The sequence below is a fragment of the Lontra canadensis genome, unplaced genomic scaffold (genome assembly GCF_010015895.1).
Source record: "Lontra canadensis isolate GAN:19392208 unplaced genomic scaffold, GSC_riverotter_1.0 scaffold84, whole genome shotgun sequence".
In the NCBI taxonomy this organism is placed as follows: Eukaryota; Metazoa; Chordata; class Mammalia; order Carnivora; family Mustelidae; genus Lontra; species Lontra canadensis.
This window is the reverse complement of record NW_022631078.1, coordinates 7,969,864-7,985,385: the sequence shown is the minus strand read 5'-3', so window position 1 is coordinate 7,985,385 and position 15,522 is coordinate 7,969,864. Positions and strand designations below refer to the sequence as shown.

The following is a 15,522-nucleotide window of genomic DNA, read 5'->3' as shown; positions in this document are numbered from 1 at the left end:
GCTCTGTTGCTACCTAATCAAGTCACTTCTTTTAGCCTCAATTTTCCCTCTATAATACAACTCCTAAAAGTAAGTCCCGTGCTTTGAGCTAAAAAACAGAAAACAAAAACAAAAACAAAACAAAAAACTACAACGTATGTGAAAAGTGCTTTGTAAAACCATAACACGGACTATAAACATTTTCCTAGAATATAAATCTTTATCCCAGCTAGCTTTTCTTTAGGACAGGAACGGACACTGCTAGTAATTGGGTACCATACTTCCAATGACATGTTCTATTTTGCAAAGTAAAAGGGCCTTCTATCAAAACATCTTATTTAAAATCATATCCTATGTATTCTGGGGCAGGGGGAACCAGGAGGGAGCTGCAGTTGGAGGGGAGGGGAAAAGGAGGGAAGGAATGGAGAGGGGAAATGTTTCCTTTTGGAAGGCAGTTCTGGCAGTGAAGAAGCACCCTCTATTCCCAGACTCTCTTCAATCTGGTATGTCTAAAGAGTTAGGACCCAGAGAAAAGCAGAAGGATCAGTACCGTTCATTAATAAAACTGAATGTATGATGATTGTTCAAAGCATGCTGCTGAAATTCCAAGCTGTCAATACAGAAATAGTGGTTAAAGGACCCAGAAAGGTCATTCATCTGTTGCCGGAGAAAAAAGGACCTGCAGATCCAGAGTTAAGACAAAAGGAGGTGGAGGTAAGAAAAGTAAAGGTAATTCTCTCTGGGATCCTACCGATTCACCATTAAAAATCATATGCAATGAAGTACCCTGGACTGGATCTTAGAACAGAAAAAGGAAATCAGCAGAAAAGCATATGAAAGCCACAAAAGTTTGGAATTTACTTAGTAGTATACCAATGTTAACCTCTTCGTTTTGACAAATGTACCAGAGTTATATAAGAAGCTAACATAAGGGCAACTGGGTGAAGAGTATACGGGAACTCTCTATACTATCTGTGACTTTTTTGTAAGCGTAAAGTTCTTCCAAAATAAAAACCTTATTAAAAAAAAAAAAAAAAACCATGGATTTGCTCTCCCTTCAGAAAATTTATGAATCAATTACTAAAATATTTTAAGGGTCAGGTTTTTCAAACTGAAACGTTACCATCTACTGGACAGAAAGAAATTATGGATTCATTCCTATACATGACTAATTATTAAGAATAATAATGGGGCTTCTAATAAACTCAAAATATAAAATGAATGTGGCATAAACAAATACAATGAACCACAATGTAATCCTGAAGAGAAAAATTTCTAATTCTAAAATCGCACATACGAGGAGTGCCTGAGTGGCTCAGTGGGTTAAGTGACGGACTGCAGCTCGGTCATGATCTCAGGGTTGTGAGATCAAGCCCTCCTTGGGGTTCCCCACTCAGGGGGGAGTCTGCTTCCCTTCTCCCTCTCCCTCTGCTCTTCCCCCAACTTATGTGCTCACTCTCTCTCTCTCTCTCTGAAATAAATAAATCTTAAAAAAATAAAAAATAAAATCACACACGCAAAACACCACCTATGAGATTTCAAGTTGGATTGTTTTATCAATATCCTCAATTATTCAACCCTTTCACACTCCTATAAATTGCTCTTCTACCTCTGTATGTATTGTATCAACATGAGTTAAGTGATCTCTCAAATAATCTGCTTCGGATATCAGAAGTAATATCAAAAAATGATAAATATTATCTATTTAACCTGAGTACTCTCAGACCTTCAGGCAGAGATATCAGGTATCTCCCTGGGGTGGCAAATGTAGGTTACTTGTGTATCTACCCTGACGTGTATTTACAAAGGATAAGCTTATGAAAATCTAACTCGAGCCACTGAACTATGTATTATACAAAAGGTCTCTGTATTATGAAATAACAAAATAGTGAAAACATGCATGTGGCAACTTAATTTTTTTTTTTTTTTTAAAGAGAGGGCTGGGACCTCGAGGAGCATAAGGAGAGGGAAAGAGAGAATCTTAAGCAGGCTCTGTGACCAGCTGGAGCCTGACATGGAGCTCAATCTCACACCCCTGAGATCATGATTTGAGCCAAAATCAAGGTCACGTAACTGACTGAGCCACCCGGGTACCCCATTTATTCAATTCTTAAAACAAAGCTATGTGGAAGGTGCTATTATTATACTATTTTGTAGCTGAGGAAATTGAGCATAAGACACATTAAGCAACTTGCCTGAGGTCACCCAGCTCCATTTCGATCTGTAGCCAGAGCTCTCAGCCACTATTATAGGTTATGTTTCTCTTCCTTCATAAAACAGACCAGTTCCTCATGTTTAAAAACGACACTATTAATAGTGCTTTCTGCATGATGTGGCTGGAAAAAATAATCTACTTACTAGTAGGGAAAATCCAGGTGATTTCAGTGAATAGCACAGGGCATTTCAGAAATCTAGAAACTAAAAGGCTCCTTATATTAAAATTCCAGAAGGAATAGAGACTAACAGGATGATAGTGGCCAACGTGTAAAGGTCATTCAAAGGGGCTCCTCCCAGAGACAGAAGGCGAAGGACATAAGAGAACTTCACAGGCCTACTTCCCATTTGGCTCTCGGTACAGAGACGTCCACACTGAAAAGCAGAGAGCACCTGCTTCCTGGTACGACTTCATTCCTGCATTCTGCCAGGGGTTTTCCCTGGTGTCGCAGAGATTCTGAGTTGATTCATTCATTCACTGAACTGATACTCAGTGTGCACTTACTATACGCTGGGCACTATTCCAGGTGATACGGCAGGAAAATGGATAGATGAAGTCCTTGCCCTCACAGACATATGTTCTAGTGGGAGAAACATAGTAAGTTATTTATGTTATAATTTCCAATGGTACATTATGTGAAGAAAAGTACAGCGGAATAAAAGAACAGAGAGTGACTGGGGGTGGTAATTCTACACAAAGTACACATGGAAGGCCTGTGAAGAGACAGATGACTCTTACACAAAATCCTACATAATATGATAAACCTTGAAAAGATCTGGTGAGTGTTCCAGGCAGCGGAAATAGAACATGCACAAAGGCAGTGAGTGAGAAGAGGCCTGTCTTGAGAAGGAAACTCAGATATAAGAGATGAGGAATCTAGTCTGTTGAACTCTCAGTGGGATGTCCCACCGCGGTGACTCATTTCATCTCAACAGCTATGTGAGGTACGTATTACCTCCATTTTACAGATGAATACGCAGCAGTTCGAAGAGGCTAAGTAACTGTGTGCACAGCTAGTAAGAGGTGGAGCCAGAGTGCAAACACAAGTTGGCCTGATATCAAAGCCTGTGCTTTTTCTGCTACAACACATTTAATGCCAGAGGCATAACAAAAATAATATGCGTAAGTAAGTAAGTAAATCAAACTCTTTCCCATATCCTCAAAATCTGGGGCTCACCATTTCATTTTGGGCAGCTGTTACCCGCCGTGAAGTAATGTCTTTAACTGCAGCGGGCAGATCTCCAACTGCCAGCTACTTCGATGTCATCGGTCTCTCTCCTGAGGATCCGAAACACAGTGCTCAGACAGCTAACTCCACCACACAAGATCTGAGCACAGCACGTACTTGCACCAGGCATCTGAACGGGGTGAAGGGACACTGGGAACGTGCTTCCTCTAGACTGGCGGGGCCATCTGAACAAACGCTTCCAAGGTTAAAGGCACCAGGAACAGCGTTTTCCCTGCAGCATCAGCTCTGCACGCTCACCGAGGAAACGTGGGCAGCCTTGAATCTCCTCTGCTATTCTCTGCGGCTCTTACTGGTGCTGACATCTTGCACCCAACTCTGCTGAGGGCAGGTGACAGTGAACAGACTGAAAACTTGGAACAGGGCACGGGTATTCTACAGCAAGCCAGAAGTGACAAAAATTCTTTCCCTTAAAACTGTATTAGAGTACTTATTCTTTCTAGATCTCTAATAATCATGTGGCCCTGAAAGACACAGCACGGGAGAATACTCAGGACTGAAATAATGAGGGAGGCCTATGTCCCCATATTTACTAAATATTTAGCAAGTTAGTTTTCCTACCGAAGTACTCTAAACTGTCCCGACAGGCTTATCCTATTTAGCTTCTTCCCATTTTTGAAATTAACTTTCAAGTGTTTGCAGTAATTAATGACAGCTCATTTAACCGACATTTTGAGAAAAAAATAAAAAGGTAAATCCTGATTTTTGTTGTTTTTGTTGTTGTTTGAGGAGACTAGATGCCCAGTGTGGAGCCCAATGTAGGGCTTGAACTCACAACCCTGAGGATCAAGACCTGATCTGAGATCAATAGTTGGTTAAGCGTCTGCCTTTGGCTCAGGTCATGATCCCAGGGTCCTTGGACAGAGCCCCACACTGGGCTCCCTGCTCAGTGGGGAGCCTGCTTCTCCCTCTCCCACTGTTGCTCTCCCTCTTGTGCTCTCTAACTCTCTGTCAAATAAATAAAATCTTAAAAAATAAATAAATAAAATAAGGGGCGCCTGGGTGGCTCAGTGGGTTAAAGCCCCTGCCTTCGGCTCAGGTTGTGATCCCAGGATCCTGGGATTGAGCCCCGCATTGGGGGGGGGGGGTCTCTGCTCAGCAGGGAGCCTGCTTCCCTCTCTCTCTCTCTCTCTGCCTACTTGTGATCTCTCTGTCAAATAAATAAATAAAATAAAATAAAATAAAAAGAAAACCACTCACACGTATTAAAATAAATAAATAAATAAATAAATAAATAAAATAAATGAAAACAAATTTCCTCTAGGGCAAGGATTAGGAAACAGGTGATTAGAACTGAGAAATTTGGCCACATGTGCTAAAAATACACACACAAAATCTGAAAGTTCTTAAAATATTTATATGTAAATTTCTCCATGGGTACTTAAGGGAAAAAAATAATGGCTTCTCTCCTTAAGTCCTAGGTGATGTAAAATTGTATCTATTTTCTCAAAAAAAATTAAAGTATTTTAAAATTAACTTTGGTAAAGCTACAGCAAAATTGTTCTTTTCTGTAGAAGACAGAAAGGCAAAAAAGAGGGAGAGTTAAATTTCATGCAGCATGTGAAGTATGAAAGCTATAAGTCAATCAGCTAAAATTGTTGCAAGAGTTACAGTTCTCAAGATCAAATACATAAAGGGAAAGCCAGTCTATTAAAATGCAGCAGCCCATTTAACTACTGAAGGATTTTCCTACTCCCCATTCTCTGGTTTAGTGGAAACATCTCAGAAGTAAATGTATATGTAACTGTAAGAGAGTTCATGTTGTTTGAAGAACTGCAACTTTGTATTTCCTGAAGTTTGTGTGGTCAAATTTGCAAGTGGAACATGTCATTACTACAGGTTTTGCACAAAATTTTACGAAACAAACCTACATTAAGTTAAAGCAGAACTGAAATCAATGCCTTTTCTGGCCACTTCAGGAATGATTTCCATACATTTGCCTATCATAGAATCCTTTGGATTTAGATGCTTGATTCCTTCAACACAGACCAGGGGTGGAGGGGGCATTCCAGCTCCAAAGCTAAAATGGAAGTAGAATGCAGAGTAATGAAACAATTACCCAGTTACCACATACCACATTTTTCTAACATAATTTTGAGGGATGCAGAAAGTGCCACACCTATCAGCAGAATGCTTATTTTTAAAATGTCCCAGAAAGACTAGCTTGGAGTTTCCCTCCTCCTGCATTTTCAAATCATCCCAGTATTAACAGCCTTCTTTAAGAAGCCTCGCCCTAGTTGTTTTGGAAAAAAACAAAACAAAACAAAACAAAAAAACATTACATTTGTCTCACACTCTGTGTGATACCCAAGCAAGACCCCTCTTTTTCTGGTTCTTCTGCCTCATCAAAGCATGAAAACAGCCAGAACTACAGCAACAGCTGGAGATCATTAAACCGACAGAAATAGCTTAGGAGACTCCATTGGTGTGTGAGTGGGGGGAGGAGAGGCTCAGTATCAGATTAAAAAAAATCAAAAGGGCAACAGGAAAGCAGCGGGGGTGGGGGGGGGGGGGGAGTGAAGCCTAAGACTTCTATCATACCCAATCTCCCTTACACAGCCAAAAGGATGCCCTGGAACCAAAGAAGGGACAGGTGACTGCAGCTTATCTTGCCTAGCCCCCACCTATCTTTCCTATGAAAGGCTTAGTCAAACCTAAAAATGTGAGTTAGTCAAGACAGGTTGGGGTAGGAAGGTAGGGGAGTCAATGCATCTCAAAGGCTAACCCGGGGTCATCCCCAGTCTGGAGGAATCTCTTAGAGGATGTGAGTCATTTCTGGTGCTGTGCTGACAGTAAAAGTCGACTCCAAGAGGGAGAGGGATACGAAAATACAGGCCAGTCCCTAAGTGGACTAGGATACCTACCCAGTCCCAAGGCATCCCTTCAACTGGGGAGGACCAAATGCTGGACGCAATGCAGGCTGTTGGGGCTGTTCGTGCCAGAGCACAACCACGCCTCCAATGCTAGCTTTGTAATCTGCCAGGCCTCCGAAGGTCAGTACAGGAATGTGCCATCTGCCTGGCCCGCTGCCCGAGTGTGTTCAGCACATATCTGAATGCCCTACAGGAGCTTTATTCAGATCCCTCCATGGGAGTGGGCCTGCATATCCTGATCTCCATGCCTTGGTCTGGTTAGTTGTAGGATCCCCGGGTACCCTCTTCGCCCTCACACTTGCTAGGTTGTCATTTAATGTCAAGGCCTATCCCACCAAGGCATCTTCTGCATAACTAATCTCACAGGACTGCAGTTTCAGACAGTTCCCCACCTGCAAGCCCGAACAGGAAATGATTCGATTGCAGATATTTTGACTGCAACTCTCTTTAGCAAGAGTGTTTGGTAACTGTGGGATTGCAGGAACTTCAGCTGAACATTTTATTTGATGCATCTAATGATTCACTAGAGAAGGCTCCATGCTGATGCCTGTTCTCAACAAAAGCACCCCTACGCTGCCCTCTTCTAGAATGGCTTCTTCTTCTTCTTTTTTTTTTTTTAAGATTTATTATTTATTTATTTGACAGAGATCACAAGTAGGCAGAGAAGCAGGCAGAGAGAGAGAGAGGAGGAAGCAGGCTCCCTACCAAGGAGAGAACCCGATGCGGGGCTCTATCCCAGGACCCTGGGATCATGACCTGAGCCGAAGGCAGAGGCTTTAACCCACTGAGCCACCCAGGCGCCCCTAGAATGGCTTCTTTTCTAACTCACAAACCTGTAGGAAAATATGTTCATGCGTATTTCCAAACTACATCAGTTTTGGCTACATAACTGTATTTGAACAGGGTTTTCTATGGTTTCAAAAAAACCCCCGCAGTAATTGGCTTATTCTGAGTATTTTAACTTAATATTAGGAAGGGTAGGACATCTACAAAAATAAATTCACTAGAGAGGAGACTAAAAAAAGAGTTTATATACATATTTAGTTTATACACACCCATACAGATCTATCTCACATACAGCTCATTTTAAGGCTGCATAACACCAAAGGACAGGATATGTGTTAACCAAACTATTGTGACTATAGTCACTTCTTAGTGTGCGCAGCCTAAGTGGGAGCAAATGCATCTCTCATCAGCCTTTACCAGAGTATATTCTTTACAGAAAATATTAAAAAAAAGTCATAAATATTTATAACCAATCATTTACTATGTACGTGCCTTGGTACTAGGTTACACAGAAGGAACTGAGAAGAGAAATAAGAAATATAATAAAAATAGCTCATAAAAATAATATATAATACTTTACAATGCTATTTTCATACATATGATACTTCACTCTATGAGTTAGGATGGCAGACATCATACATGATACAACGAAAGAAACTGGTTTGCCAAGCTTAGAGTAATTTAGCCAAAGTCACATTGGCAAGATCAAACCAAGAACTTCAGGTTCTTGACTATCAGTTCAGTGCTGGAACGCTAGCTGCCTACCACAAAAGGCTTTCAGCCCTCAAGGAATTATCTCTGACACCTAATGCCTTGGCCAGTGTTTCTCAGATGTACCAAGTTTCTTCCCAGTGAGAATCTCACCAATCTCCTGGACCAGGGTCATATTCTAAATCGAATTCAAGACAATTGTAGGGAAAGGTTATTTATTAATATCATTGACAATTAAAGACCTGAGGGGCGCCTGGGTGGTTCAGCCGGTTAAGCGTTTGCCTGGGCTCAGGTCATGATCTCAGGGTCCTGGGATAGAACCCCACGTCGGGCTTCCTGCTTGGCAAGGAGTCTGCCTCTCCCTCTGTACACCCCCCCCCATTTGTGCTCTCGTGCGTGCGCTCTCTCATTCTCTCGAATGGATAAAATATTTTTTTTTAAGATTTTATTTATTTATTTGACAGAGAGATCACAAGCAGGCAGAGAGGCAGGCAAAGAGAGAGGAGGAAGCAGGCTCCCTGCTGAGCAGAGAGCCCGATGCGGGGCTCGATCCCAGGACTCGAGATCATGACCTGAGCCGAAGGCAGCGGCTTAACCCACTGAGCCACCCAGGCGCCCCTGGATAAAATATTTTTTAAAAGGATAAGAGTTTCTTTTGAAGGCCAGAATTATTAATATGAGATACTGAATAAAACTCAATTAGGATGGAGTGCTCAAAATGTATCTCATTTAGGATGAACATTTTTGCTTATGGGCATGATACTGCCCTCTAGTGCCAGGAAGCACAGTTCCCTCAGCAGACTAACTCAGCTGATGCATTATTAACCACCTACTCTGTATAAACACACTTCACTAATGAGCACTTTAAAAGGGGGAAAACAGAGAAAGGGGTAAGCCAATTACATACATACAACCATAAAAACTAAACCCCTCAAGGAATTTATAAATATAATAGGATAAAAAATGTGAAATAAATCACTGTAATCAAGGACAGTGTTATAAGTGCTATGAGTTTGCAGAGAATAAATCACTAGAGTACAAAAAGTATCAGGCAAGCTTTGTAGGAACAGCAGCATATAAACCTCCTCTGGAGGACTTTATACACTAGGTATGAACAAAACCCAAAAACTAGCAAGGAGCCAAGACCCAGACGTAGGAAATATTATAAGGTTAAGAACATATATGCATATGTTCTTATATGTATATGTTATATACATAACTAATGTATTCCAATTTAGATGGAGAATGAAGTTTGTGAAAGGGGAGTAGAAGGTAGCCAGAAAGGCAGGTGAAGGTCAGGCTGTGAAGGGTCTGAAATTATGCTATCCAACATGGTAGCCACTTGCCACTTGTGCTCTTCAAATTCAGTTAAAATTAAATAAAACTAAAGATTCAGTTTCTTAGTCACTCCAGCCACATTTCAAGGCTCAACAGCCACATACAGCAAGTAGCTACTGTATTGGACAGTGCTGATACAGTACTGGCCAGTGCTGTACCAGAAAGCTGCATTAAACTTCAAGACATCAATCTTTCAAGGCTTCTAAAAAAATACAGTTCTGATCCTTGCCAAAGTCAAGAAAACCACAGGTCCTAATGCCATAAGGGGTAAATTAAAGTGTGGTCCCTATCCTTGTGCTGTCAACTGAAACAGCAGGAAAGTATCACACAGAGCCTCCTATGGTCCTAAACAATTCTCTTGAGAAATGTGTGCCACCTTTTAAAATCCTTTTTTTTTTTTTAACTTAGGAAAAATAAAGAGCTAAGAAAAATATGTAAGAAGGAAAAGATTATCATCAGGCATTTGTCTATAATAATAAAATACAAGACTGAGAAGAGTCACTTCCACTGGGTAGTTTTGTGTATCTGAAGGAAGAACTGTCTCCATCCCTCAAACACCTGCTTCAGCCAGAAAGGAGTAATCCTGGACATCCTTTATACTTTCACTATCTAATGCACAATGTATTTCTCCTGTGCAGCTTATAAAATGACAATCATTTTTAAAAAACAATGTGTACTGGTAGAAAACTTAATGTGCGTTCTCTCAAGATCCAACAGACAAAGAATTCTAGATACAAAGTTCCAAGTACAGTATAAAATCAGAAAAACATATAGTCAATTGCTTTGGCTAGCTGTCTAAAATTGCCATTCTGATCCTACTTATGCCAAGTCTGCATCTCTATTTCCTATACACTGCTACACTTGAAACAAAGCTATTTAATATTCATACTGGGAATCTGAAACACTATAATCTTCTGGTCACAAAAAGTCAACAGTGGCATCCCAAAGCTTTAGGTCCTAAGCCATACTGTCTCTCCCTTTCAAATAACCTTCCCTGAAATGTTACTGTGGTGTTTGACATTATAACACTTTTAGATACTTAAAAAAAAAATCAACTGCCTCTCAGTCCGTTTTTTAAATCATTCTTTGCAAACTGGGCACTGATAATCACTCATCTCCTCGTCAGTGGATTCATTCACTGCTGATACCACAAGCTCAAACCATCCTGTCAAATGTTAGTAAAGTCCCAAAGAGATCTTAAGAAATCAAAAGAAATGTCTAAGTTTTTAGAAAAGTAGCAGTTATATAACCAATAGTGGAGAAGTTTCCCAAGCTAGGAGAGAGAAAATGTTGACAATTCTTCTCCATTCATATCTGTTAGAATCTGAATGAAGTCTCTACTCCCGCCACATATTTTTTCATAACTCAAGAGTTTTTCCTGAAAGAATTACTGAACTTTTTTGCAGAATTCAAATGTGTCCATTCTATTCCCAAACAATATTTTCCCAGCAGTTTTAAAACATAAAAGAGGGATGTTTACAAAGGAAAAATCCTTCATGGATATTAACCTAATAAACAGTTTCCTGCTATCTTTCATACATGTGGATGTAATTCTAATATAACTCTACAATTATTAAAAAGATTGGTAAGGCCAGCCCCAACAACCCAAACTAACATTCAGTATAAGTATAAAGAAAAAGCCTTCCAAATATTATTTTATTTTAAATTATGGTATCTTAGTGTTACGAGATCTCAGAGGTTATCTATCCACTTTCAGTATTTAACAAAAGAAACTAAAGTCCTCATCACTAGCTCCCTATTTATGGCCAGAGTATGTTTCACTAATAAAACACTGTATTTGACCCACACAAATGGGAAGAATCCCACCTTAGAAAGTTTTTTCTTCCTTCTTCCACAATCTGGGTTCAGTACGTGAGCTGTGCAAGGGCGGAAGGAAGGGAGCAAGAAAAACATCATAAACATCATAAACACTGTCCCCATCAGGTCGTGATGGTACCTATGGTATCATGCTCAGTCGTCTACCTGCTGAGGGCTCAACAAGCTTCAGTAAAAACTCTGGGAGAGTAAACTACCCAGAGTCAAAGCTTGGCGGGCTGCAGAGGAACAGGGACGAGATAAAAAGCCTACAGTGAATTAAGGAGGAAACAAAAGCATGCAAATCCCGACAGGATAAATATGCCAACCTTCCCGAAAACTGTGGTAAGGGGCCAGTCGCACTGCGGAGCAGCTGTCCCTTCCGGGCTCCAGGACAATCCAGGAGAGCGGCAGAATCCTGCAGGTGGGTTGATGACTCTTGGTCTTCTCCTCCAGCATGCTAGGGGAGATGTGAGGCTCCAAAGGCCAGTGTTGCAATAAACCTGTCTTCCTTACCTCACTCCTTAAAGAGGCCACTTATTATTTGCTGAAAATCTGATTAGCATTGTTCTTTAGCTTAAAGTGGGCACTTCATTTCTGCAGTGCTGAGGGTATAAGAACAGCTAGATCCCAAGTTTACTTAGGGAGCGGGGCATTAGAAGCATTGACAGCAGAAGGTCAGAATCAGTAAGTCTCCTGGAAAACATTTCTTCCTGTCAGCACTGGGCCTCGACACAGACACCTCCCTCCTCTACCCAAATGCCAAAAAGCAGGACTGGGATGATTTCAATGTGTAGAGCTGGAAGAGAAGAGGGTTCCCTTAGAGAAAATGCTCGTAGCAACCAACCAACCTCATTCACCCAAAATAGTAAACAGTTGGTTTCTCTGCTCAGAACCAAAGGCTTCTGCCAGACAAGTGGTATCACATGACCAGGTTCCCTCTTCTCTCCTCTGCCTCCCTCCCTTCCTGTGCAAAGTCTGCACCAAAGTGAACAAGGACCTGTAACACTGTACTACTTTATTTCACTTGACATTTGTTTTTAACATGTTTACAGATGAAAGATACCAAATTGGGAGGAAGGGCAGTACCAAGGGAAAAACTTGGGAAGAATTTACTTTGAAATAAGCCACATCACAGCATCAAGAAGCACTACCATAAACGTAACGGTTAATTAGCAAATGTGCTCAATGAACAAATAAATGAGTGAACAGACACTTCGTGGCAATTTGCAGATATTTTAGCGACAAAGTCTCTAAAAAAAGATACAGCTCAGTACATATTTGACTTTTTCACTTACAAAAAAATTAATAAAGGCTCTTAAGATGGTAGCTAGTGTCAGAGACAATATACTGCAATGGCAAAAATGTGAGATTCACACCCTTATCCGTCTCAACTCAGCTCACCATTTGATTCTACTACTTAGATGTCATAACCCCATCATTCAGATCACTGGGTAGAAAATCAGGGCAGCTACACCAACAGACTAAACTGAAAAACCTACACAGCTAATTATGGGAAGAGCTGCCATCCTGACACTCATGGGCATTTTCCCCTAAGGTGGTCAGTAAGGTGGACGGCACAGCTAGGGCCAGATGGGCCACCATTTTCTTCTCCCCACAAGATTCCCCAGCACTTGAAAGCTAAGCAAGGCATAAAACGTAGAGGCATGGAAGCAAAAACCTCTAGTGAAGCAATCTGTTCTAGGGTAGAACAGGTGTCTTTATCCTCTGCCACGGCCCCTACCCACAGGGCCAACCAGGGGTCTTTGAGGTAAGAGTTGCTCATACTCATCCATCCCCTTGCACTGTAAGATGTTCAATAAATATTTGTAATATGGAAAGGAAAGAAAAAGAAAAAACATATCAGAAAGCCTTAACATAAGCAACACCTTTTCCCCCAAAAGACCATGTGAAGATAATAATTTGGCCAATGTCAGAAAACAAACACTACCAATAAAGAATTTGTTGGTGAGGATGAGGAGCAATTGAAACTCTCAGACATTACTGGGAGAATACAAAATGATGATCTGGGAAAACAGTCTGGAAGTCTCTTACAAACTTAAACATGGATTTACCATACAACTCAGTAATCCCATCCTTGAGTACTTACACAAAGGGAAATGAAAATATATGTCCACATATGGAGCTGTCCATGAATATTCATAGCAGCCTTATTTTAATGGCCAAAAATGAGAAACAACCGAAATGTCCTTCAGCTTATGAACGGAATAAAAAATGGTGGTACATCCATATGAAGGAATGTACTAACAGTGAGGCAACACATGACAACAACATGTACGAACCTCAAAAGCATTACACTAAGTGAAAGAAGGCAAATGCAAAAGGCTACAACACTGAATGATGGCACTTATACGAAATTCAGGAAAAGACAAAACTATAAGGGCAGTAATAAAATCAGTGGGTACCAGGCTGGGGATGGGGGAGGAGACTGTCTACAAAAAGGCATGATGGAACTTCTTGATGGACCTATTCCCTGTATCTTGATTATGGTGGTGGGTTTTTTGTTTTTTTTTTTAAGATTTTTATTTATTTATTTGACAGAGAGAGAGCGATCACAAGTAGGCAGAGAGGCAGGCAGGAAGGGAAGCAGGCTCCATGCTGAGCAGAGAGCCCGATGCGGGGCCCAATCCCAGGTCCCTGAGACCATGACCTGAGCTGAAGGCAGAGGCTTAATTAACCCACTGAGCCACCCAGGCGCCCCGGTGGTGGCTTACCTTTTATCAAAACTCAGTGAACTGTACCTGTAAAGGGATTACTTTTACTGCCTATAAACTGATCCCAATTTTTAAAAGAAAGCAGATTGCGAAATAACATGCATAGAGGCAGAATGGAATAGCAGTTAGGAATACAGGCTCTAGAACTAGATAGCCAGGATTTAAATCTTGGCTCTACCACTTACTAGCTGAGTGACCTGAGATCCTTAACATGCCTGTGCCTCCATTTCCTCATCTGTAAAGTGGGGATAATAGTATTTACCTCATAGTGCTGCTGTTATAAATGAGTCGACACATATATGGCACTTAGAACAGTGCCTATCCCCCAAGCATTCACTACATGCCAGCTGTTGTCATCACCCAATTATGTAACGCATACATACACGTCACTGTGCACAGAAGTGACTGGAAGGATAGTTACCAACTGCGTGTTGGGAATATGCTGATTTTATTTTCTTCCTTCTGTTTTTCTGTATCTTCCAAATATTCTACATTAAACAACTATTGCCTTTGTAATAAATTTTAAAAAATTTTTTTCCTCAAAAAACCATCTTTTCAAAACGAAAGAAAGAACACTGGGCTGGGACTCAGCAGTTCTGTTTTTCAGCTGTGCTAATTACTTCATTGTATAACCTCAAGGTGTCACCTTCATCTCTAAAAAGGAGGGGCTAGAGCAGATAGGGTGTCCTCCATCCCTAAAATGGAATGGTTCTCTAAGATTTATGGTGGGACTGGGCAAGCTACACACTTTATTTTGTTTCATTTTTCTTTCCATATTTACTGTCTGCCTACCATGTGCCAGGCTGTGTGACACAGATGAAATGGCCAAGCCCCTGCCCTCATGGGGCTTACAACAGGCTCGTAAACAGAGACAGACTTGTACTCAATCATACAATCTGTCAGCATGATACATGCTCTGATGGGAACTCAAAAAGAAGACGTAGCTGGGTTTGGAGGAGTTAGAGAAGACACCTGACCTGAGACCTGGCTGGATTAAAAGGGGAAAAAAAAGTCAAACTATGGGGAAGAGACCTGCAACCAAAGGGAGAAGAACACACAAAAGCAAAGGGTGTGAAAATAACAATATCTTGGGGAACAGAGGATAGAGAGAAAAGAAACAGAGAAAGGGCATTTTGACAGCAGTATGGAAACAAAGAGGGCCAATCCCAGCAGGGGGAGGCTGGTCAGGAAGAGGGAAACGGGTACTCAGACTGTTGATGACTTCCAGAAATCACATGGAACCGTGAATCGTTTATTCTTATTCAAATGTCTATATATGCAACAAAGAAACCTGGCAAACGTGAGTCTAAGACGTACTTTACTATAGTCAGAAATATAGCTATACACTTACAAAATTTTACAAACAAAAGAAGTCAGTTCACTTCCATATTCCATGGTTAATTGAATATCCTTGTTTATTCAGTAAATAGCTATTGTGTGCTCTACATATGCTTGGTGCTGAGGAAGAAGGGAGACACAGAGAGAAAGCAAGAGCACCAGATTCACTTTTTCTTCTACCCAGGACCCACTGCGATCTTCTACCTCTCAGAAGCAGGACGGGGCAATGTGCTATAGCAACTGAGAACTCTGACTTGGAACTGGAAAAACCTTTGTATAAATTCTTGCTCTTACCATCTACCTCCAGTCTGAGTTTGGGTAAGTCACTTAACCTCACTTAGCTTTCATCTCACCTAAAAATGGGCATAACACCATCAAATTATTATGGTTTAGGATGAATTTAATGAAACAAGCAATAATCAGTATATTAGCCACCCAGAAAATGTTCCGGAAGTGGTTCCTTTTACTAATTTTGATTTTCTATCT

General features: G+C 40.9%; 1 protein-coding gene across 5 annotated transcripts in view; it reads right to left on the bottom strand.

Annotated features, from left to right (window-relative positions):
- Positions 1 to 15,522, bottom strand: part of MRTFA (myocardin related transcription factor A) — a 199,946-nt gene that overhangs the window by 47,015 nt on the left and 137,409 nt on the right. Inside the window, exon 1 of one of the 5 annotated variants that reach the window (XM_032882929.1) lies at positions 11,293 to 11,743. The exons of the other annotated variants lie outside the window; for them this stretch is intronic. Coding sequence (XP_032738820.1) covers positions 11,293 to 11,422 — 130 coding nt within the window. The 5' untranslated portion in view covers positions 11,423 to 11,743. Of the gene's footprint in view, positions 1 to 11,292; positions 11,744 to 15,522 lie in introns of those variants that run through there. 5 annotated transcript variants of the gene reach the window in all.